The 23,288-nt window shown below is 32.4% G+C and overlaps 4 protein-coding genes and 1 long non-coding RNA gene across 9 annotated transcripts; 3 read left to right on the plus strand and 2 right to left on the minus strand.

The window, feature by feature from the left end:
• Positions 1 to 1,116: 1,116 nt before the first annotated feature.
• Positions 1,117 to 1,985, minus strand: LOC108819771 (myrosinase-binding protein 2-like). The gene is made up of 3 exons (XM_018592805.1): positions 1,968 to 1,985; positions 1,621 to 1,812; positions 1,117 to 1,539 (listed from the first exon to the last, which is right to left on the minus strand). Exons 1-3 carry the CDS (start codon positions 1,983 to 1,985, stop codon positions 1,117 to 1,119), a joined length of 633 nt encoding a protein of 210 aa, XP_018448307.1.
• A 2,986-nt stretch (positions 1,986 to 4,971) lies between these two features.
• On the plus strand, positions 4,972 to 5,886 carry LOC108821463 (probable calcium-binding protein CML25). The gene has a single exon (XM_018594499.2). It carries the CDS (start codon positions 5,095 to 5,097, stop codon positions 5,650 to 5,652), a length of 558 nt encoding a protein of 185 aa, XP_018450001.1. The 5' UTR covers positions 4,972 to 5,094; the 3' UTR covers positions 5,653 to 5,886.
• A 1,562-nt stretch (positions 5,887 to 7,448) lies between these two features.
• On the plus strand, positions 7,449 to 9,804 carry LOC108822998 (uncharacterized). Of its 5 annotated transcripts, XR_008937931.1 has the most exons (7): positions 7,449 to 7,596; positions 7,712 to 7,958; positions 8,054 to 8,290; positions 8,393 to 8,500; positions 8,596 to 8,813; positions 9,365 to 9,569; positions 9,666 to 9,804. It is a non-coding gene; the product is annotated as an uncharacterized LOC108822998 (long non-coding RNA). The 5 variants fall into 5 exon arrangements; XR_001945001.2 differs by having other exon boundaries at positions 7,712 to 7,973; positions 9,365 to 9,804; XR_008937929.1 differs by having other exon boundaries at positions 8,582 to 8,813; positions 9,365 to 9,804.
• Positions 9,805 to 10,792: 988 nt separating this feature from the next.
• LOC108821338 (uncharacterized) lies at positions 10,793 to 11,256 on the minus strand. Its single transcript, XM_018594381.2, has one exon. The coding sequence runs from the start codon at positions 11,143 to 11,145 to the stop codon at positions 10,918 to 10,920; it is 228 nt and encodes a 75-aa protein (XP_018449883.1). The 5' UTR covers positions 11,146 to 11,256; the 3' UTR covers positions 10,793 to 10,917.
• Positions 11,257 to 20,637: 9,381 nt separating this feature from the next.
• On the plus strand, positions 20,638 to 21,776 carry LOC108821754 (ethylene-responsive transcription factor ESR2). Its single transcript, XM_018594746.2, has one exon. It carries the CDS (start codon positions 20,730 to 20,732, stop codon positions 21,618 to 21,620), a length of 891 nt encoding a protein of 296 aa, XP_018450248.1. The 5' UTR covers positions 20,638 to 20,729; the 3' UTR covers positions 21,621 to 21,776.
• The last annotated feature ends 1,512 nt before the right edge of the window (positions 21,777 to 23,288 follow it).

Here is a 23,288-nt window from a genome sequence, read left to right on the forward strand (position 1 = left end):
TATTATCACTTACCAAATAACCTAAATGATATTACAAATAATAATTTATGGTAGCTAATTTCAAAATTATAGAAAGTGTAATAATTTTTATCGGTTTTTATATTTATATACTACATAAAATAATGAATCGAAAACAATTTATAGAAATCAATATAATGATTTCATATTCTTATTAAAAATACAGTCGTATCTATAATAATTATTAATCTCTTATAGCGCCCATATATGTTTTATAAATAATTAGGTTTGGAGATTGAACGAATTATGTGGAACGGAACATGTAAGAACTTTGATTAAAAGATGTTTTGCATTAAAATCAAATAATATAGTGAATAAGGTAATGTTAAGATTGAAGAGAATTATAAGATGGATTTTTGGTTCATTGATTGTATATTTTGTATTACTATTTAGACAGAAATAAATATTGAGCAAAAAAAAAGTAAAATATTAAGAAACATTAGCGAAATTTGATAAAAAGAAGGAAAATAATAACGAAAAAAATTAAGAAGATACCGAAAAAGATGCATAATATATGTTGGAGAAGTGAATGTGATAGTTATATATATAATTCAACAAGCATTTGTTCTAATACTCTATCTCTTAGACTCTTTAAACAAGTAAAGGCTTCATTTATATTTACCGGTTGTCTTGTATTGTATTTTCTATGTTTTCACTTTAAACAAAATAAAGCTATTATAATTTTCATATATATGCAGAAAAACTGGCTGGAAACCAAATAAGAAATCAGCAAAGTGGATACATAACAAATATGTGTAATCTGAAACCAATAGAATTCTCATGTAAGCTGTTAAAAATGCTAGATAAATGTTTTGAATCATTATTATCAATATAGTAGATCAATATTTTAAGTTTCATGAAATTTTAGCATTATAGAAAACAATTTTGGATTCTGTTTGTCTTGAAAAATATATGTTAAAAGTATTGCTACTATATGCATTTTTAGTGCGCTTTAGGCGCCACAATACTCCGGACCGACACTGTCCAAAGAAAACGCAATACTCACTAATCACTATCATAATATAACATAATGATTCATGCTCCGTTATGGTAGAGGAAGACTTGTAGAAACGAGCTCAAATGCTATTGATGATATCATTAGATGATCCCATGAATTCTACAAGCAATGCAGCTGGTGTTTTCCCTCAGAGTCAGCTTGCTCACACCATCAAACACTCCATCATCAAATGATAAAGTGCTAACACCACCGACTGGAAGCCCACACTCTGAATTCGGTTTACTCTCAAAGGTGGGAGTTCGTGTTCCAAAGTGAGCTTCCAACGTATTGATGCGCACACTGGATGATCCCAGGAACCCAATGAACTTTTCCACATGTCCCTCAGTGTTCAGTGCAAAGTAGATGCCATCTAATGCTGAACTTCCAAACAAATCGCTTGTTCTCCCGTATGAGGTTGTGAATCCAATGCTTGACACAAAACTTGTATTGTAAGTCATGTCAAAGCTTTGTGTTTCCTTGATCACCGTTATAAACTCCTCGGGATACTCTAGTTTAAAGTCATCCTGAAATAAGAGCAATAAGAATAAACAAATACTCAGATACCAATATTCAATCAATCATACAATCATATTCAATTTATATACCTTGGAAATTCCAAAGCTTTCATGTTCTCGGAGGTGGAACTTCTCTTTAGTTACATATTGAATTTTAATTCCACTCACACCTAGATTGTCTGTGTAGACCTTCACGGTTCCCACACCGTCAAATAGACCGTCGTCAAATGGATCTCTGCTGGTAGATACACCGAAAGGTCCCACCGTTTCTCCTCTAGCGCTCTGCAAAGTTTAAATAAGATGGTGAAATTCAGATGGATATTTTTCACAGACAATAACTTATAATGATCAGGAAGAGAAGCAATTTGCATCACAAAACTTCATGAGTCCATTAACATAATTTTGAAAATGTTCTTGATGAAGTAGGGTAACAATACCAGTGAAACTAAAGACATTACAAGTAATGATCAGGATAATTTTCACAGACAAGAAATTATAATGATCAGGAAGATAAAGCATAGTTATCACCACAAACTTCATGAACCCATAACATAATTTTTGGAAAAAAAAGTTTTTGAAGAAAGGGTAACGATTCTCTGTTTCTGAGCATAAGTCTTGATACTAATAATTGACTAGCCAGTGAACTAAAGACATTCTAGAGTAATGTAATGATGAGGATAATTTTCACAGAAATGAACATAGAGGCTTACCGAAAGAGCATTGCCAACAAGCGGTGGAGGAGCAACTGACGGAGGCAAGGGATGACTGGTGACGTTAGAGATAAAATAATTAAATAATTGGTAGGTTCAATCAAAAGTTAAGGATTCGATTTTTAAATATTTTAAGTAAAGATCAGTCCTTAGAGAATCCTTAACACATGTCGGTCCGCGATTGGTTGATATATATTCTTTTATTTTTCTATTTTAATCTAAAAAAAAAAGTTAAAAATTCAGAAAATACTATTCCTAAAGACTCTTCTTGAGACCCACCATTGCGGATGCTCTTACTGCACGCTTCTGGAGTCTCTGACTGTGCCTATGTAAGAATTATATGCATATGCTTATTTAGTGTTATAAAAATTTCAGAAGTCATATTTATAATTGCCGTTTTATGTGTTTTTGGAAAATACGTTTGCTAAATTTTCCGCAGTATAATCAAAACTCGACCAATAACTAAACTCTCAAGGTGCATATTTATAAATCTACTAAACATACGCCCATTCTAGATGGAGATCTATTGAATGCCGTCATCTAGAATCCTTCTCAGACTACGAGAGCAAAACTTCAAACGGTTTATCAGGGAACAATGCATACCTCTACAACGTTCATCAACTGGGGACATGGAAGAATCAAAATAGTTTGATTTTCAAAGGGAACCGTTCACTGGCGGAAGGCACTGCTTGTAGCAACGAATGACGCAAAAGAATGGTTAGACGCTCTATAATATATGGAACCAAATCACAAAAATACACAAAGCCAAGAGCCCAAAATAATGGCATGGGAAAAGTCAACACAATGGTGCATGAGATGTAGTTATGATGACTCTTATGCATGGCCAGAGACCATACCAGACGTTCATGGTCTGACCTCGCTGAAAGTGTTCAATATCAGTGGAAACAAGCTTACGGGTATTATACCTGACTCTATATTCACGTTGTCGTCTCTTTCTTACGTGGGTTTGGGCAATAATCTTCTTCAAGGACCAACACCAGGATTAACGTTGTTTAAAAACGATAGGTTTGATAGGAGAGGGGTCAATAGTTTCTGCTTAGACGCTCCCGGTGATCCTTGTGATCCCCGTGTAGACGCTCTGCTTTATATCGTAGAAGATTTTGGTTTCCCAGTGGTATTTGCCGAGAGCTGGAAAAGAAATGATCTGTGCAATAGTACCAACAAGTGGGTAGGGATAACTTGTTCTGGTGCTGATATCACAGTTATTGACTTCAAAGGCATGGGACTCAACGGCACTATCTCTCCAAGCTTCGCACGTCTTTGGACTCTTAAGGTTATCAATCTCTCTCACAACAATCTCAATGGTTATATTCCAGAAGAGCTCACTGAACTGAGAAGCTTGGAAACTATAGATGTTTCTGATAAATATGAGCTTTCAATCCAAAACCTTAAGGCAATAGGTGAATTGGCTCACGTGTATTATATATTACTTGAATAACTTTGTTATAAGCGATGTGGGACTTTAATACACTAACACTCCCTCCTCACGCTCAGGTATGACCATCTGATGCGTGGAGTTTATGTGGTACTACATCCACGGGATGCTCCCACGATCGAAACACGCTCTGATACCATATTAGATTCGGGTTAATTATGAGCTTCCAACTTAAAATCAATTGGCAATTAGTGGATTGGTCCTAACCCTTTATATATTACTTAATTATTTCTCTAACTACCGATGTGGGACTTTATTCATTAACACTCTCCTTCACGCACATACGTGGACAACTGTGGGAATACCATCTACGGAGTGGCCCAACATCGGGTGGTTCTTTTTAATTTAACTTTTTGATCCACAAAGATCGACCGCTCTGATACCATGATAAATATGTGCTTTAACCCAAAACCTTAAGACAATAGGTGAATTGGCTCATGTGTATTATATATTAATTGAATGACTTTGTTATAAGCGATGTGGGACTTTAATACACTAACAGTTTCGTATAATCATCAGCTGTATGCCTGTACGATCGATATTTTCATTTTGGGCCAAATGTTGTAGTCGTGCATGGGGATCCCGGGGTAAGATACCATGTCCCTCCACCGGTTCCTGGTTACCTTGGTTCGTCTTCTCGGAGTAATAATGTTGCAAAATTTGTGGGTTCTGTTATTGGTAGTACTGTGTTCGTTTTGATTCTTATCGGATTTGCTATTTTCTTGTACGTCAAGAAAAAGAAGGCATACCATAAGATGCATCCTCAGCAACATTCTGGTGACCAAGATGCACTCAAGATCACGTTGGGGAAGCTGTGCTGGTGAAAGTGAAAGTGGACTCAGTGGTAGCCACGCGCATGTTGTAATATCGTGATCCAATACATGTTTTGAGGGACGACATGGACTTTGCATGATCCTTGCAAACAAAACCGATAATTAATATTTACTTGAATGAATATGATTATTAATATTAATGACCATGTTATTGAATTTGTAATATGGAGAATGGTTTAACAATTCATATGATAGTTTTAATGGTCAAATTCTATTTATCCATCATCCACTTGTTAATTATCTAGAAGCCGAGTTAGAGAACTGGGAGAGCAGTACTTAGCAGTTACACATGACCTCAACCTCAAGCTCTTCTCACAACGTGCCTCCCATCTCTTATTTCCCATAAATACTACCAAATTATTTAATGTTATCGCTATATCCATTTTTTTTTAAATTATGACAAAACCAAACACAACTAAGTCCATTTTTGTAATCTGAGCTTTTGTCGGAAAATAACCCCAAAATAGCTAGCGATCCAGAGATTCATCCGCTTCCTTTGGAATCACAACAAATACGGATAACTCTCTAAACTCCTGATTCTTTCTTTTCACAGAGATTTGAAACCATGTCCAACAACAAAAATCAATCCAATGGTTCCGGCTCGGCGTCTAGAACCGGAGCAGACTCTCCCTTCCTCCACAAGGCACGCTCAGGTAAAACAGAGATCAGAGAACTCGAAGCAGTGTTCAAAAAGTTCGACGTGAATGGAGACGGTAAGATCTCCTCCAAAGAGCTCGGTGCAATAATGACAAGCCTAGGTCACGAGGTTCCAGAGGAAGTGCTGCAGAAGGCCATAACGGATATCGACCGTAAAGGAGACGGTTACATAAACTTCGAGGAGTTCGTTGAGCTGAACACGAAAGGGATGGATCAGAACGAGGTGTTGGAGAATCTGAAAGATGCGTTCTCTGTTTATGATATCGACGGGAACGGGTCGATCTCGGCGGAGGAGCTGCATGAGGTTTTGAGGAGTCTTGGAGATGAGTGTTCGATCGCGGAGTGTAGGAAGATGATTGGTGGTGTGGATAAGGATGGTGATGGGACGATTGATTTTGAGGAGTTTAAGATTATGATGACGTTGGGATCAAGGCGTGATAATGTTATGGGAGGTGGTCAGAGGTAGAGTTTCATGGCTTCATCCTCCTAGCTTTCTCGGTTTCGTCATCCATTGTTGATTATTCCACCATTGTTTCAGTCTTTTTTTTTCTTGTTCTTTGGGATTTTTCATGCTAAAGTTATTCTTTTATAAAAACATTTAATGTAACTCTTTTTGTTTTATCTTCAGTTCTGCTTATTAACTTGATGCATATACAGTGAAATAAGTGGATATAAATAATAACCATTTTTGTGTGTTTTAGCATTGGTCTATTGCATTTGCTTCATATGATAAATGTGTGCTAAAAACCACTTTTAGACAATACTAGAGTATGCCCCGCACACCCGTGCGGGTGTTATTTTCTTTTATTTTTTGCGTAGATGTCGAATATTAATTGTACAATCTAATCTTTCTGTTTTGTCCTCCTTTTATTAACTTCAAAAATAAAACTTTGGTATTTATTGATTAATATCACATTAGAGTTTTTTCACTTTAGGATATCTATTTTATGTCTTTTACTGATACTATTATTTTTAAATTTATTTTCAAAATTCTTTTGCTATATTTACATATTTAAACTACTATGTTGTGAACAGCCGTCGTTTAGGTTAGAAAAAGAATAGAGAAGAAAACGTATTGAGGCAAATACCCGTTTAGGGTTTCTTATTAATGATGTGATAATAATTTACAAACCTTTAGACTCATATTTATACAGCCTCAAAAAACCCGATTTTCTTTTCCCAATAGAAATAGTAACTTTCCTAAACCGAAAAAGCATACCGTACCGCGGGGCCCGCAGGCCCCCGCACCCCCCAGATGTCAACCTTGATACCACGAGTGCTGGGCATTTTACTGGTACATCAGAGATTTAAGACACACAGATGCAACATACTCAGTTGAAAAACATGATTTAGATAAAATATCATAAATACCAAAACCATAGAAGAAAGATGTATCACAATTTTGTTTCTAAATATTTGTTTGTTTTGTTATGTCTTCATTTTCTTTCATCTTCAAATTCCATATGATTTGAAAATAAAGGGATTGAAAATATTTTTTTTAAATCATTAATAATAACACATCTGTTTATTATTTTGGTTGAATGAAACATTAAAGACACACTTCTAAATATTTTCATAAACATTTAACATTTTTAATTCGTATTCAAATCAATATTGTGGAAAACATACATTTCAAACAGACTCATAGTATAAAAAATCAGAAAGATCACCCCAAAATGAAAGTAAATATTATTTACTAAAAATTAAGATCTTGGAAAACATATCTTACAGCATAATTTTGTTGCAGATTTTTTTTATGATTTATATTTGTTTAGGAAATGAAATATTTCAATCTTTTATGTTAGCTAAACATTAGGTAATCTGGTGTAACATATAAGATATTTTAAGAAAACAATATTTATTATGTATTTTTAATTTTATTTATTAAAATTATTTATGACTAAGAGTAAAAAAGGGAATGGAATTTAGTTGTAATTTTTTAGGAAAAATCATGGTTATTTTAAATTTGTACTTCAGTTTTAATAGATTAGATTTAAACATTCGTCTCCCTAGTCATAAAATAAAGCATGTCTTCTTGCTTTTTTGAACATTGGTTGGTAGTTATGTGTTTTAATTGGCACACCTGAAATAATAAGTTTTGAACATGAAACGGTTGAAATATAAAATATTTGCATCTTCGTCATTGCAAAATACTATACATTACAATTGAATAAAATAATTGTGAAATAATTAATTCCTGATGAGATATCAAGACTATACTAAAAGGAGCTTATAAAGCTCTCTTAAGCTATCCACGTCAGATAGAAAATTCAGCCAATAGGATTTAAGAAATCATCCACGTCATCTTTATTAAAGAAAAAAAAAACAGAAAGGACCCGACGACGGAAGTCACGAAGATCTTCCCCTATACCACTTCGTCTTCTCCGCTTGAAACCATAACGACTGAATTGTAATCGATCCAATTCTACACCATTAATACTCCACTTAACTTCGATCAATCAGTTTCCTCTTTATTGTTTCGTTCAGCTCTGTCTTTCTTCATCATTGATTATTTTGTGTCACAGTTGTTCTCCTGGACGAGGCTTCCATGGTTCAGATCGTCAGAGATGAATAAAGGGGAAGTTCTTAGCCTCTATTTTCCATGAACCTCGCTGGTCAATCTGTTTCTCTCACTCTGATTTGGTTTGTTTTTTGGTACGTGAAGCATTGTGTGAGCAGAGTTGGTGGTCGTGAGCTTTAACACGGAGGAGGCACGGCGCGATGGTGATTGTGCTAGCTGATGATGATGACGATGTTTGGATTTAGATCTAGGTTTAATTTGTTTCGGTTGAGTGTTTTTCTTTTTGCTTCGGTTTGGTGTCTTTTTTTTTAATATGGTTTATTAATGTATTGGCTGTGATCATTAGTTGACTATGTGGAGAACACAATCTATGCTTGCAATGGTTACCATGTTCCTCGATGCTGTGAAATTAGAGTCCCACTGGCCAATGATTTAGGGTTTAAGGTAACAAAACAAAGCGTGTGGAGGAAGAGTCTGGCAAGCTGTTTCTGCTAACCGTCACCCTGGTGCCGGGAATTTCATGTCGAACCAGCAAAGCCTAGGAGCTCAACTTGCCCAGCTTGGTAGAGATGCTTCAGCTGCTGTGAGTAAACTCCTCCTGTTCAAAAGTTTTAAACCTCAAGTTTGATATTTCTGTAACTTTTTGTTGATTAGATACTGATATTAAGTTATCTGACAATCTCAGGGAGCTGCTCGCCGTTTTACCACACAGAAGAAGAGTATTGTAGAGATTGAATCGGTTGGTGTTGCTGGTAAAACTGAGAGCCGTGTTAAGAAACACTTCCGCCTAGAGGTAAAGAAAAGTTTGAAACCGTTCTCTTCACAAACCCTTTAGATATCAAGTATGTACCATCGTGTATACATCTGACTACAGTATTTTATGTGCAGTTTGTAAATGCTCCATGTATAAATAAATAGTGAAAGTCGGACTTGAAGGACGTTTTGGCGACTTCTCATACAACCACGGCAGATGAAGTTGATGAGGAAGAAAAATGTCCTTTGACGTTGATGAGAAAGAAAAATGTTTGCGATTTACCAATGATCTTGACGTTGATGAGGAAGAAAAAATTTTCCGTTACAGATAGCAGCTCTGTTTTCAAATGAAGGTATGTAAGAGTTCTACTACTTTTAACTGTGTTTCCCGTGTCTAATTAAATAAAAGTAGACCTTCACTGAAGCTCAAAGTTTTGATCTTTGATCTTTTGGTCACTGTAACTCTGCAAGTGTTCATGATAATAGTGGGTTGCTTTGAGTTTGGTCATGTTTGCTTATCAAAATTTGCTTCTTCACTAACATTCGGTTCTGTATGTATTATCTTATCATTGGTTAGTGGTAAACATCATTCAATTAATAAAACCCAACATTCTAACAAATTAATATTCTTCGTTACCTTCCAGCTATAGCTAGGACTTTTATTTTATTTTTGGAGTTAAACCATTTAGTATTAGTAATTCTATAAACATGCCCTTTCACTGCTGCTTCAGAGCCTAGACTAGATGCTGAACTTAGTTGTCTTTTGATAACCTACAAGAAGTTTCTGTAAGCTTATTATTCTCAGTTATTATGCTGTTTGAACAAATAGTGCCTTTTTTTCAAATGGTGCCTCTTTTTGTTTTCTAATGGTGCCTCTTTTTCCTTTTTAAATGGTGCCTCTTAGTGATGTTATGAGTGCCTTGTAGCAACGTTTTTTTTGAGCCTTCCAGAGCTGTAGTTTCTCAAACAGAGCAGGAGAGAGGACCAAGTTCTCGGAGAATTGAAGTTGCATTTGGTAGCCACATGTTTCCAGATCGGCCACAGAATGAGCACTCAAAGAAACAGTGAGCGATGGATTCTGGAGCAGCATTACAGAGCAAACAGTTAGGGTCAGTTTGCAATCCCCAACTCAGAATTCTATCTCTTGCCGTGTCTTAATTACTAAGCGATTCAGAATCTAACTTTGGTCTGATTTTGTCATTTAGTTGCCGTGTCTATCGTATGTTGCTGCAAAGCTTAAGACATGAACGAGGTTTAGTGCATTTGGTTTAGTTTACAAATTGTCTTTGAACTCCAGCAACTTTGTCTTTTATTTGCTACAAGGTTAAGATTTTATTTTCATGACTTCCTAAATCAATAAGTCTGCCTCAAAGCCATATGCAAAATAGATATCTTACCATTACATCTCAAATAGAAATCTGTTGAACTAATGGTTATGTCAAATATATACCAAGTTTAAGCTATATAGAAAGCAGGCAACCATGTTAGTTAGAATTCACGAACAAGGTCATATATAGGTATGAGTTGTCTTTTATAAATTACTAGAGAACTCTCATACATGGTGAGTAAAAATCTAGAAGAAAAATTACAAGTTGTTTTACTAATTACTCTTTGTCTTTATCATCTGTCCTTTATGCACAAAACTGAACAAAAAAAAATCCCAGTTTTGAGGCTGGTTCTTTTTAAATCAGTCAAACGATATCCATTCTGTTTGCATTCTCTCCACCAACAAATATGAGTTTCACCAGGACATTGTTTTACGACATATACATGCTGAGGTTTAATGCATACACTATAATTGCATCTTTTGGTTTCATCAGTGCTCAAAAAACCCTTGGTCAACAAAATTACAGGTCAGATTATTGTATAATGTATTATATCTTACTATGAGGATATCTTACTATGTTTATAATTCTTTTATAGGTTATGAACATAGAATCGTTTTTAAATGTTAGAAATGACAAAAGTTATTGTATTATATTATTTCTAAACAAAATAGCAAACTATTTATAAATAACTAACCCGGGCGTAGCCCGGGAAACCACCTAGTAAAATATAAACGCATAAACTCGGCGTAGCCCATTATAGATTTTAAACGAATTTCGAAACCTCCCCTTCAGGCCTTCATCAGTTGAAGCTAAACTCGGCCCGTATATCCGACCCGAATAGAAGCTAAAGTCAGCCCGTATTACCTTGTTAAGATTATTTCATTTTGAAAACATATAGCGATCGAGATTTTCTCTATGAACTAGTTGGTTCACCTCTCAAAGACTAGAACACCTGAGGAACAAAGATTAGACTAGAAGCAAAAGATCTGTTTTGTTTCAGGATATTGAACAGGAGACTTATCACGTTAACCAAAGATATTTACATTGAAATCCAAAAGAGAAACCCTAATTAACACACAAGAGGATAACCTATCTCGTCTCCTTTTCATCTCTCTCTTTTTCCTTGCTATCAATTGCCAACGGAGATGGGTCTCTCTCTTTCATCTAACCCGAGTGGAGAACGGGAACGCCGTGGAGCCATGATCTTTCTAAGCACTCTTGGCATCTCAGGCTGCCTTAGCGACGGGTGGTGTATCTTCTCAAACTCTTTCTTTATCTTCACGACTTGGCTATGGATAGGAGGAACACAAATACAATCATGCCCGTCATCTCCATGATTGGCCTTCTTCTTCTCCATCACAAATCGTCAGTGAAGCCAGAAGAATTATGTTTCTTATGATGTTTGCGTTTTTACTTTCACGAGGGGGGCGTGTTTATAATTATAATCTTGAACAAATGTGGACACGAGGAGTTGATGAAGTAGAAGGGAAGTTAGGTTGGTGGGCAACGCCAAATAAGTCTCTCTTTGTGTGTTTATAATATATGATGATAACTTAAGAATTGTAATGATGTAAATGAAAGAAGAAGAGACGTATCATTCTTCCTTGTGAACAACATGAAAAGATGAAAATGAGGGTCGATGTTGGGTCTTTTTTTTGTTTTGATAAGTTGGGTCTTGGGTGAGTTGTGTTTACGTGTCGGCTTCAAAGCCAATACAACCAAGATCTTGACCTTCTTTTGTGAGCTTCCGAAGTTTAGAAGCTAAACAAATTGAATTGAGAAGAGTTGCTTGCAAAGTTGAAAGAGACTTGGAACTACTCCTTAGGAAATGCTTTTGTTTGACGAGAGAAACCTAGCATGGACTTTCTATTAGAAGACTAGCATGGGTTCCTAAGGGATTTTAATTACTGTGATTTCTTTGATTAAAGAAAAACTGATAAATTGCTTTTTTTTAATGGTTAGCAAAACCATAAGTCCTAAGTCCTAACTCTCTAAATGTAGGACATAAAACTAATTCAGATTCTGTAATACAAAAATCGTATCACCCTAACCGACTGCGCTAACTGTACATGAATCTAACTATGGACTCTCTAAACACTTCTGGATTTCTAATGTTAGATATCAACCAATCCAAACGTAATCAAAATTTGTAAATAATCAACATGAATTAGAAAATATTACATTTTAATAAAAAATTAACTCAGTCCTTGGGATTCATGCAACAACCAAACACATTATCTGTTTGCATACTATACAACTATTTTTTAACTACATATTACACAACTATCTTACTTAAATTCTTCTGAATTTTGAATCTATTATACCTTTTGAGAATAATTAAGATTTGAAATTTAGAAATATCACGTAGTATAGAATTAGAGATCAGTAAAATGAATGTAAGGCTCTAACTGGTGAGCCAACAAAGAATAATACGAACAACCAGGAAATGATTGAAGAAAAAAAATAGGAATATTGTTCATTACTATTTTTTCGGATTTTGTAAGGAATATATTTATTCTTTAATTTTTTAAATTAAAAAGAATGAAAATGAATATTGAAAAAAAAAAATTCTTAATAAATAGTGTCAAATTTAAGAAATAAAAAAAAATTAATTATTCTCATTCTTTATAAATTGTATCAATTTTAAAGAATAAAAAGAAATTAACTATTTCCGCTTATTCCTTTAATCACTAGTTAGAATCTAAATTCTATAAGAAATCATTTACCATGACTATTTTGGCTGCTTATATAAAAGTGAATTCCCATCCTTTTTTTTGTTCTCAAACATATTTGTTAGTTTTTGAAAATAGTATATAAACATATAGATATCGAAATCATCTTCAACATCGAGTTGAGAACAATACAAATAATTTCTCTTCGAAAATAAAACCGCATCCACCGTTTCAGAACGTCAAATTTTAAATGAATTATCGACGACCACAAGTTGACAGAGCATCAAATCAAAAACAAGAAAAATCTAATCCCTTCATAGTTCAGAATGATCTCACGCTTCTTCTATTCAACGGGACCCATTCTTTCAATCAAACTTAGATTTGATAATCTGAAAAGGCCACTAGATTTACGTGTTCTTTCTTATTAGATCTTCGTTTTTTTCGATGTCGAAAGTCGTAGCCGGTCAATTTACGACCGTCTAATCAGTTTCCATCTATAACAGACGATTCATTTAGACCGGTAAACTAAAAAAAACGATATTTGTGAGTTTCCTACAAGACCAAATGGACTCCAAATTTATAGATATGAATACGAGCATGCAGCTCCACTATTTTATAATCATTATATTTTTTTTAATATTGACCAAAAATAATTTAATAAAATTTATTATATAACTAAAATATTTAACATTTAGAATATAAATAAATTATGCAAAAAGATATTTAATAGAGTTCCAACTATTTTCATATCTTTTATTTATTTATTTGTATGATACTTATCTTTTATGGCACATTTTCCAATTTTTTTATCGTAAAAAAATGAAAAAATAAAATTATATGTGACAAAAAATTTAGTACCATAAATGTACACCACTAGGGTTTTTATAAATTTCAAAACAGAATCACGTTTTATACGTCTAGCTACAGCACAAACTCTTTTCATAACGAGTCGCTTCAGGGATAATAGTAGTGCCTGATGGACTAATGTATCTGCATTATTCACCTAAGTAATTAATAATTTATGATACGAACTATTTTGTAAGCCTTCTAGACCAAGAAAAGCAAAAAAAAACAAACATTTTTACTTCTTTTTTCTCGATGTAAATTATATTCTAGTTAAGCTTTTGGACATGATTTTGACAAAAAATCACCATTTTATAAAACTGTAAGTTCATTATTTATTTTCTCAGAATTTAAGCAAATACTCTTTGACATCTTAACAGACATACCAGGACTGGGTGTCAATTTTTGGACAACCGAATTGCTAAAGGGAAACGTGTACACTTTTTTTTTACAATGAGGAAATGTGTACATATATATGTATCACACACATCTCTAACCAAAAATGTAAAAGTTTTAGTTGCTCTTACTGCAGGAGAATTACTCTGACAAAAAATAATGTTTTAAGTATTACAATATTTACAATGACGACAAAAAGTAAATTCCAAATGTGTGTATCTAGACATAAAGTTATTATAAGGTAGCTTTATTATCATAGGGGACAATTTGTTCAGGAGAGACATTAAGTAACTCTCAGTTCAACAGTCAATTTTTTTACCTTTCTAAAGGCTTACAATTATTTATAGTACAACCGGAAACGGTCTTTAAAATTAAACAAATTGATAATCAACCAATATCCAATACTCAATAGTGTAAAAGGGAAATTATGGTGCTTATTTGAAAACTTATTGGCACATGAGCTGTTTCCTTAATTATGAGTTTCATTTGACCATAATAATAATTACTAAATAGATGTAAACATGCTAAAGAAAACGGAGGGATCACGTGAAAGCGAGTGATGAATCGTACGTACGTCGTGAATTGTATAGGTTTAGCTTATAATTCAGACCTGGTGTATGTTTAAAAGGGAACCAGGATCTACCCAAATCTTTTTGCTTCTGATATCGATCCTTTTTGCAAACTAGAGCACTTAGATATACTTTCTAGAGAATAATAATTCGAATAAAATGTCGCATAAGTGATAGTCATAACTTGTAACTAGTCCAATGTATTCACGATGACACGATCGACCAAGAAACGATCACAAACACTGAAACAAGTTCACTTGATCAGCTCTGAATTGATAACTCCCAATGGATAAATTATATATATGACTTCCTGGCCTGCATGTCCCGTCCTGATTTTGTAACCAAAGTAACGGTTGTCGTCGTGGCTGCACAGAAACCGTGACAGACTTAACGACAGAAAATTTGGAACACATTTTCCATTGTTAGGCTGTAACTGGAATATATTTTTTGGAATAAAAACTTTTTGAATGCTTAATTTACGTGCATTCAAAAAATTGTTCACCAGTTGCAAAAGAAAAATAAAAAAGGTGTTTCATTCCATTCCACCACATTCCATATTTTTCTAGTAAAAAAAAAATTCATTTGAAAAATCATTCTAAATCAAAAATGTTCATGAATCCATTAAATTATAAATTCCATAAATACTCCCTCCGTTTCTTAAAGATTGTCGTTGTGACATTTTTTACACAGATTAAGAAAGTTGTTGAAATATATGTAAGTTGTAATTAATTATACATCTTTGACCAATAATATTTAGATAAATAAAACTATTTATAAAATCAATGCAGTTTGCAATTAATTTTCAGCTGAAAATTAGTATAATTTACATTGGAATTGTAAAATGACACTCTTTGTGTAACAAGAAAATAAGGTCAAAGTGACATTTATTATGAAACAGAGGGAGTAATAATTTCTCTCATTCTATATTTTTTTGTCGTACCTTGACATGCGTTATTTTAGTGCATGTCACATTGTATTCATTTTCTTTTGTCGTACCTTGACATGCGTTATTTTAATCTAATAGCGTAGATATGTAACGTGTGCTAGTTTTGACCACAGAGACATAGAAAAAGAGAATATGTCCTAGTTCGTGTAGTTGAGAACCATATACATCAAACGTAGCGTTCGTGTGTGCAATAAAAAAAAAAGTCAAACACATGCATGATACATAGTCATAGAGAGTGAAGGCATTGCGCAGAGAAAAACCCACGCGTTTAGAAGAGAGGAGACAATTCTGGTATCAACTTTAATGTCGTACCGTTGCATGTAACCTACTTCCCTAGCTTTCCCCTTCATTTTTGCCTCGTATTATTTTCTCTTCTGGTTCCAGCAATATTACAACTCTGATCTTATTTTATAATTAATTTCATCTAAATGTAAAGCAAACTAGTAAGCGGTACTATGGACCCTTAGCTTTCTTCAAGCTCAAAATTTTTTTTTAAAGGATATTCTATCATTTTAGTGACCCGAAATATAAACTGAAGAAAGTTATTTCGAAGTTTCTTCTTTCTTTTTATTATAATATAGCTATAAATGGATACAAATAAATAAATAAATAAATAAATAAAGGAATAATCATTCCGTTTGATCCCATGAAAAACACCAATAAAATATTCAGAAATTTTTGTTAATAGTGGAAAAAACATTTTCAATCATTATGCAACATAAATGTGTTGGAAATTCCAAACTCGTGGATAGTTAACATATTGATAAATATTCAAATATATAAAACATAAATACAAAAATAAATCTAGAAATAAGAAAAAAAATCTATTTAAGTTAGATATATGTTTCTATATCTCATATGTAAAAGAAATTTTTTTTTTATATAAATAAAGATTTCATGGAGAATTATTTCATAAGATTGAAATGTAATCTAAGAAACATTGAGAATTTTAGTTTTGAATAACTTCTAAAACCAATAACAAAAAATGTTCTTCTAGACTTTTTGTTTGTAGAGTTTTGAAAATGTAGAAGAAATAGTGGAATACTTAAGTTTTATTTTATTCTTCTGATTGCTGCCATTCACCTTCATTTTATTATCTATATGCTATATAATCTTTTATTTTTTGTAAAATTATATTCTGTATATATTCTTATTCGAGCAAAATTTTTTTCTCTTTGATGTAATATAATAACCTGGCCTTTCCAAAAGATCGTTCATACATGCTTTGATTTAATATTTTTACCATAACGAAACAAAATTATGTAATCAAAAAGCTTAAATTTGTGGAAGTTATTTTAGTCCAGTGGTTTGATTAAATGTTTATTAATGTTTCTATATCACGAAGTCTAAGATTCAAATCTCAGAAAACGCAAATCATACAGATTATGGAAAAAATGGTCACAAGAGGTTTTCACTATAATGCAAAATGTATCATTGAACATGAATTTCATAGGCCGGTTCATAGGATAATAGAATTGTCGGATGTCAAATTATGTATATAATATTTTTGTTGTTGTAATAGCATAATTAATCCGACATTAAAAGAAACCTTAAATCTGGATTATGCGCACAACTCTTTCGCCATAGTTTAAAAAAAAAAAACTCGTTTACCATCTATCCCATTATGTTTTTTCGGTAACATAATTTATCAATAATTATATGCTCCCATTTTTTCTTAAAAGACGTTCTAGATCCTGGCGAAACCACTTGGCTACGAAATTTGGTTGGTTGCCACACGGAATTCAAGACTCGTCTTTCTTATTTTGTTCTCCTAAACACGATTTGCCAACTTATATGATCACGTAAGTATATATTTAGAGCTATATTAATGTTTAGAGAACGAAAAAAAAATGTTTAGAGAACGATATATATTGCATGCAACCCATGTATTTGGGCTCGGACGGTGTAGGGGACGTGATCTCACTCCATCGGTTTAAGTTACTCTACCGACATTGATCAAGGTGGTGAAAGAGACCGAGGATAATTTAGTTTTAAAACTATATATATGTATGTATGTGGACTTTAATCAACAGAGAGATATGAAATTAGTGGATACTAATTTCTGTAAACGCGAGAGGTCATTAGTCACAATCGAGCTACAGTAGGAAAGCCCTAAAGAGGCTACACGCCATGAAGAAAGAGCCCTAGTTGAGACAAGTCCACGTGACTTAGGTTTACAAAAAAATTCTAAAAGAGCAAAACCCTAAATAAGCAAATCGACCATAATCTCGTAAAAAGAACAGACAAAACATAACCTCATGTAGAAGGAACAATTTCTGAGCGCCGCCAGTGTTTTTAATTCAGAATCATAATTTCACGATTATCAACCCTATCCTTTCAACTCCCAACATCATAATTTCCTTTCCCATCCACAAACTACTCTACTACTCTCCGAATTCGCTTTGAGTATTTTGAATTATTGTTATTAAGGCAAAATAATATTGTTTCAACACTAAAATAAAAGAGAAATTGCCAAAAATACCATTTTTATAGTACCACTTTTCATGTTTACACTAACCACTTTTACCACTAATTTTAATGAAGGGTCTAGATTTAAAGGTTTAGGATTTAGGGTTTAGATTTGATGTTTTAGGGTTTAAGGTATATAGTTTAGAGTTTAGGATTTAGGGTTTAGAGTTAAGGATTTAGGGTTTATAGTTTAGACTTTAGGGTTTAGGGTTTAGGATATTGAATTTAGGGTATAAAGTTTAGGGTTTAGGGTTTAGAGTTGAAGATTTTGGGTTTAGGGTTTAGAATTGGAGGTTTAGGAATTAGAATTTGGGATTAGAATTTTGAAAAACATATAAAAATAAAGATATAAGAGTCTTTACCATTTTAATAAATAAGGTATTTTTGAAAATGTGTCTTTTGTGGTGGTAAAGATGAATAATGGTACCTTGAAAGTGGTATTTTTGAAAATTCCCCCTAAAATAATTGGTTCTTGAGATTATCAGCATCAAGAATCTCTCACTAAAAACTTTCACTAAATATATTAACATTTAGTTAAAAAGTCAATTTTTTAAAAACTCATACCAAAGTTTCTCCTTAAAAATCATTCCTATTGAAATCTTGTTGTTTTTTTGTGGGAGATTTTATTACATATGTCTTTATTTTTTTCGAATCATTATTCACAATTTTTCTATACATAATGATAACACTAGCGTTAGAACTATAATCTTTGAAATAGTTAAAACTTCAAAAAAAAAAAAAAAAAAATTGTGTTTTCAAATTAGTTAGAACGGTAAGCAGATGGTGACTTGGTGTTTCATTTTTATTAGTTTAGTTTCCATTGTGTTCAAGAAAGTTTTCTGAAAAATCCATGTTTTTTTTTTGATATTCCGGATCATCCCAGGCTGAGTTCCCGACTAAAAGATCCATGTTTTGCACTAAAAACAAAAGAATAAATCGAAAAGATATGAGTTAACACAATCGAGACACCTTTATACTCTGACAGTAAAGAAGCTAAAAGCAGTATATATAATAACTACATTATTGTTACTTATCAAAAAGATATGTAACATATTACTCCAATTTTATGCAAGTCCGTGGAGAAATAAAGACACAAGTCCGAACGTAGAACATGTGCCTCGTTAACTAAAACTAAAAAGTACTTTTGCATTCTACATCTTTGATAGAAGGCTCAGAAGTCAAAAAAGACGTGGCCTCTTTTATTTAAAACTAGGTGTTTTCCTGCACCATGTGCAGTAAAAGAATTTTAAAATATTTTTAATAGATAAATAAAAATTATATTTAACTTTTATTAATACTATAAATTTTCTTTTTTCTTATCAATATTTTATTAAGTTTTAAAATTAAGATAAAAACAATTTTGTTTATTTTGAATTATATTTAAGAATGTGCATGTATATATTTAAAATTATAATCTTAGGTAGATTTTTCTATCTATTTATTTTAATTAAATATATTAAATAAATATGTAAAATTGCATAATTGTCAAAAATTAAAATAAAAAAATATTTATAAAATATGTAGATATATATAATAAACTAATGATTTTACGATTTAATTTGATATTATGATTTAATTTTTATAATTTTCCAAAAATATGTTTATATTTTTGAAATATTTTTAATTTAAATGATATCTCGAAATTTGAAATGCCATAATTAAATATATTGATTTTAATGATGATTTATGAGTTATTACCATATTTTTTTAACGTCTGAATAGATTATTATCGAGTAATTATGCTATTACAACGATGAGAATATTACAAAGACAATTCTACAGCCGACAATTCTACCACACTGTGAGAATACACGTCTGACTGCACCACTCTAAACTGTCCTATGAGATCCATGTTCGATGATATTCCCTGCACCAAGCTGAAGATCTCCTGTAACATGTTTCTCCATAATCTGCATAATTTGGTATTTTCTGGGGTTTGAACCCCAAACCTCCGGGTGTAGAAGCAATTGAACCCTTAGTCAAACCACTGGACCAAAGGGGCTTCCATATTACCATATTTTTTAAAAGTCGAAAAATATAAATGGACAATAAATATAATATATGAGTTATTACTATATTTAAAAAAATTTACCAAAAATGTAAATTAACATTAAATATAATTGTCTATGTCATATTAATCTATAAGACATGTCATCAATTTTAGTAGCCATGTCACAATTATTAATCTAGGTGTTTTCCTGCACCATGTGTAGCGATGAATTTTTTAAAAGTTAAATTTTATATTTTAAAATGTAATTTCTTAATATTATATATTTTATTATTTTGACCAATAATTAATATAAATATCATTAATTAAGCATAAAATTAAGAGAAAATATTTTTTTTATTTCAAATTATATTTAAGAATATATATGTATATATATAAAGTTAAAATCTTAGATTAAAAAATTATTTATTTCGTTTGGTTAAATGTATTAAATCAACTTGTAAAAAATTACTAAAAATCATATAAAATCATATAGTTATCAAAAATTAAAACTAAATAATATTTATAAAATTTGTAGATATCTAAAAGAAACTAATGATATTACGATTTATTTTTTTTTTTAATTCGGAAAATTTAGAAAATTTTAGATAATAAAAATTTAATGATTATAAATGTAAAATTATATAATATTTCGAAATTCAAAATCTCATATTTGAATATATTTATTTTAGTGATGATTTATGAGTTATTACCATATTCTACAAAGTTTACCAAAAATATAAATCAATATTAAATGTAATATATGAGTTATTGCCATATTATAAAAATATTTCTAAAAATATATATCAGCATTAAATGTAATTGTCCATGTCATATTTAATCATATGACATGTCATCAATGTTAATAGCCACGTCACAATTGTTTTTGTGAAAACGATTGTAGAGAAGACATGTGGCAAATCACTTCTCAAATATAGACTAGGGGATGAAAGGGTGTGTGTCTTTTATTTCTCCTATAAATACGTTATCACAAACCCTAAGATAACCCACAGAACAAAACAAATACTTCATTTGCTTACAGAAAACCTTAGGTTAACCATGGAAGAGGCTATCATGAGACTTGAAGGTGCTGAGCACAGAGAAACAAACAACCACTCTCTTAAGAGAAAGCCATCAAGAACTTCTTCCACCGCTCCTGGCTCTCCCGGAGGTGTAACCATCGCAAAAGCTGCCCCCGGCGGCGGCGCTTCCGGTGGCACATCCATAAGGTACCGAGGCGTGAGGCGTAGACCATGGGGTCGTTACGCTGCTGAAATACGCGATCCGATGTCGAAGGAGAGACGATGGCTCGGAACATTTGACACAGCCGAGGAGGCAGCTTGCGCATATGACTGTGCCGCTCGAGCCATGCGTGGTCTTAAAGCTCGAACCAACTTTGTCTACCCAATTCCTTCACTTGACTCTTTTCACCACCGTCTTTTCTCGCCTCCTCCGATGAACATGTTCCTTCTACGCGACGTTTTAAACTCTCAGCCTCTTTCCCCTTTCGCTTACCCACACTGTAATATCTCTAACGTAAGCGGCTTCGTTAACGAGCCTTTCACTAACGTTAACGATGTCTCCGAAGATCGCTCGCCTAAAGCGAAGAGGTCAAGTACCATTGACAACGACAACATGGTATCAATCCTCCAACCAGAACCAACTGGGTCTGGTCTTCTTCAAGAAGTTGTTCAAGGGTTCTTGCCAAAACCTATCTCTCAACAAACTTCAACACCTCCAAAGACCAACCAACCGATAGTGCTAGAGAACGGTTTTCAGACAGATCTTGGTTTACCGGATCACGTCAATGTGGAAGGAAACGGATTCAATCAGGTGAAGTATCATGGAGAGTTGGGTTGGACCGATCATGTGAGTGGGTTTGATTCAGCTAAGATGTATCAAAATGGAAATGCGGGGATGTTTTATCAGTATTGCTTTCATGACTATTAAACCATTATTGCTGCCCTTCTTACGTTTCTTTAGGTTTATGAGAAATTGGGTTAGTGGTAACTAGCTCAAAAGTCTTGTGTTCCTTGTTTCTTTTCTTGTGTTCTATGTTTCTATCTAGTTGTATGTTCAGTTTATCTCCCAGGATAGATTGACAATATTTTATCTTTAAAAATAAAAGTAAGAAATTTATCTGAGTATGCATTTTGGGGTAAATTAGTGTATGATTGATTTGATTGTATATATATGTCGACTATGAGCGAAGTTATGAAGAACAAAAAAACATATGGGGAAAAAGACAACACCAAAAGGACAAAAGGAGATCTCTAGAAATTAAATATTTTATAATAAGTTGACTTCAGAATTCATAAAGACAGCCTTTTGTCTTCTTGCTTTTTCATCTCTTCTCTCACCTTCTCAAATCATCGGAAGCGCATATTTTTGATTTTTACAATATCGTTACATCGGAAGTACATACATTGGATATCAAAATGATATTTAGATAATTTAGGTATTAGTCACAATAATACCTCGTATGAAAATATGCGATACACTTCACTATTATCTGGTACAACCATACTTTAAAACTGAGTTTTGATGTATTTAGTTGCATGGTACGGAAGGAAAATATCAAGCTAACTAGGATGAGATCCGCGCCTAGCGCGGAGTGAGATAAGCCCTTTTGAAAAAAAATTATAGTTTAAAATTTTATTTTCCAACATTATGTATTTTATAAAATTAAAAGAATACATTGTAGAAGTAATAAAATCTAATAAATGTAATATACACGGGCAGTACATAAGATACTAAATTTTTTTTTGGAAATATTAAATGTTATTTTCCTGTTCTGAATATATTATAGGGAATCATCTAAAATCTAGAAATACATATTTTTAGAAAATGGAATATAATCTATATATATGATATATTTGGCCTTATTGTCATTATTATCATTCTTGTATTTATTGATTTATATTTAGAAGAATTTGGTCTATATAATAATTATGTTTTGTTGTGATTTAATTCACAATTGTCTAAAATTATGAATAAATTGTTCCTTTTTTCAGTGTAAAAAAAGCATGTTACACTTAATTGGATAGTGCATAGAACTAATCGTATGCAAATCATGGAAAAACGAATCATCTGACTTGGTTTCGTATGCAAATCATGGAAAACGAATCATCTTAATTCCTAATTCACTCACTATTTAATATTTGACTTGGTTTAGTTTCCATATGCAAAACAATTTTTTGAAATCTTCGTAAAGATAATTTCAAAAAATGGAAAGTGGAAATGAAATCGATTAATCAAAATTCGATTTCGAAAATAAATATCATAATTAACTCTCATATTTAATATGAGTCATAATTCGATTTCCATATGAGTAATAATTCGATTTCCATTACCAAAAAAATAAGCTCTTTCCACTCTCTACTTAATATGATTCATAATTGGGTTTCCATATGCAAAAGAAAATTATAAATCTTCATAAAGATCATTACAAATATAGAAAGTGGGAATGAATGCAAAAATCACGTGGACAATAGACTCGAATCACGAAATTGACTTATTTCCTTATATACATATGTGAACATGAAACTATGTATCATTTTCATACGAATATGCATGTCTGTCCAATGGCAATAGCCGTAATATCCTAAGGTGAGTAAG

The sequence above is a fragment of the Raphanus sativus genome, chromosome 8, assembly GCF_000801105.2.
Source record: "Raphanus sativus cultivar WK10039 chromosome 8, ASM80110v3, whole genome shotgun sequence".
Lineage (NCBI taxonomy): Eukaryota > Viridiplantae > Streptophyta > Magnoliopsida > Brassicales > Brassicaceae > Raphanus > Raphanus sativus.

What these genes read in the sequence shown, in the direction of transcription:
- LOC108819771 (XM_018592805.1), bottom strand. An exon ending in AAAGCTTTGGAATTTCCAAG is followed by an intron (nt 1,540 to 1,620) that starts GTATATAAATTG and finishes CTCTTATTTCAG; the next exon opens with GATGACTTTAAACTAGAGTA.
- LOC108821463 (XM_018594499.2), top strand. Translation starts at nt 5,095, where the DNA reads ATGTCCAACAACAAAAATCAATCCAATGGTTCCGGCTCGGCGTCTAGA.
- LOC108821338 (XM_018594381.2), bottom strand. Translation starts at nt 11,145, where the DNA reads ATGGAGAAGAAGAAGGCCAATCATGGAGATGACGGGCATGATTGTATT.
- LOC108821754 (XM_018594746.2), top strand. Translation starts at nt 20,730, where the DNA reads ATGGAAGAGGCTATCATGAGACTTGAAGGTGCTGAGCACAGAGAAACA.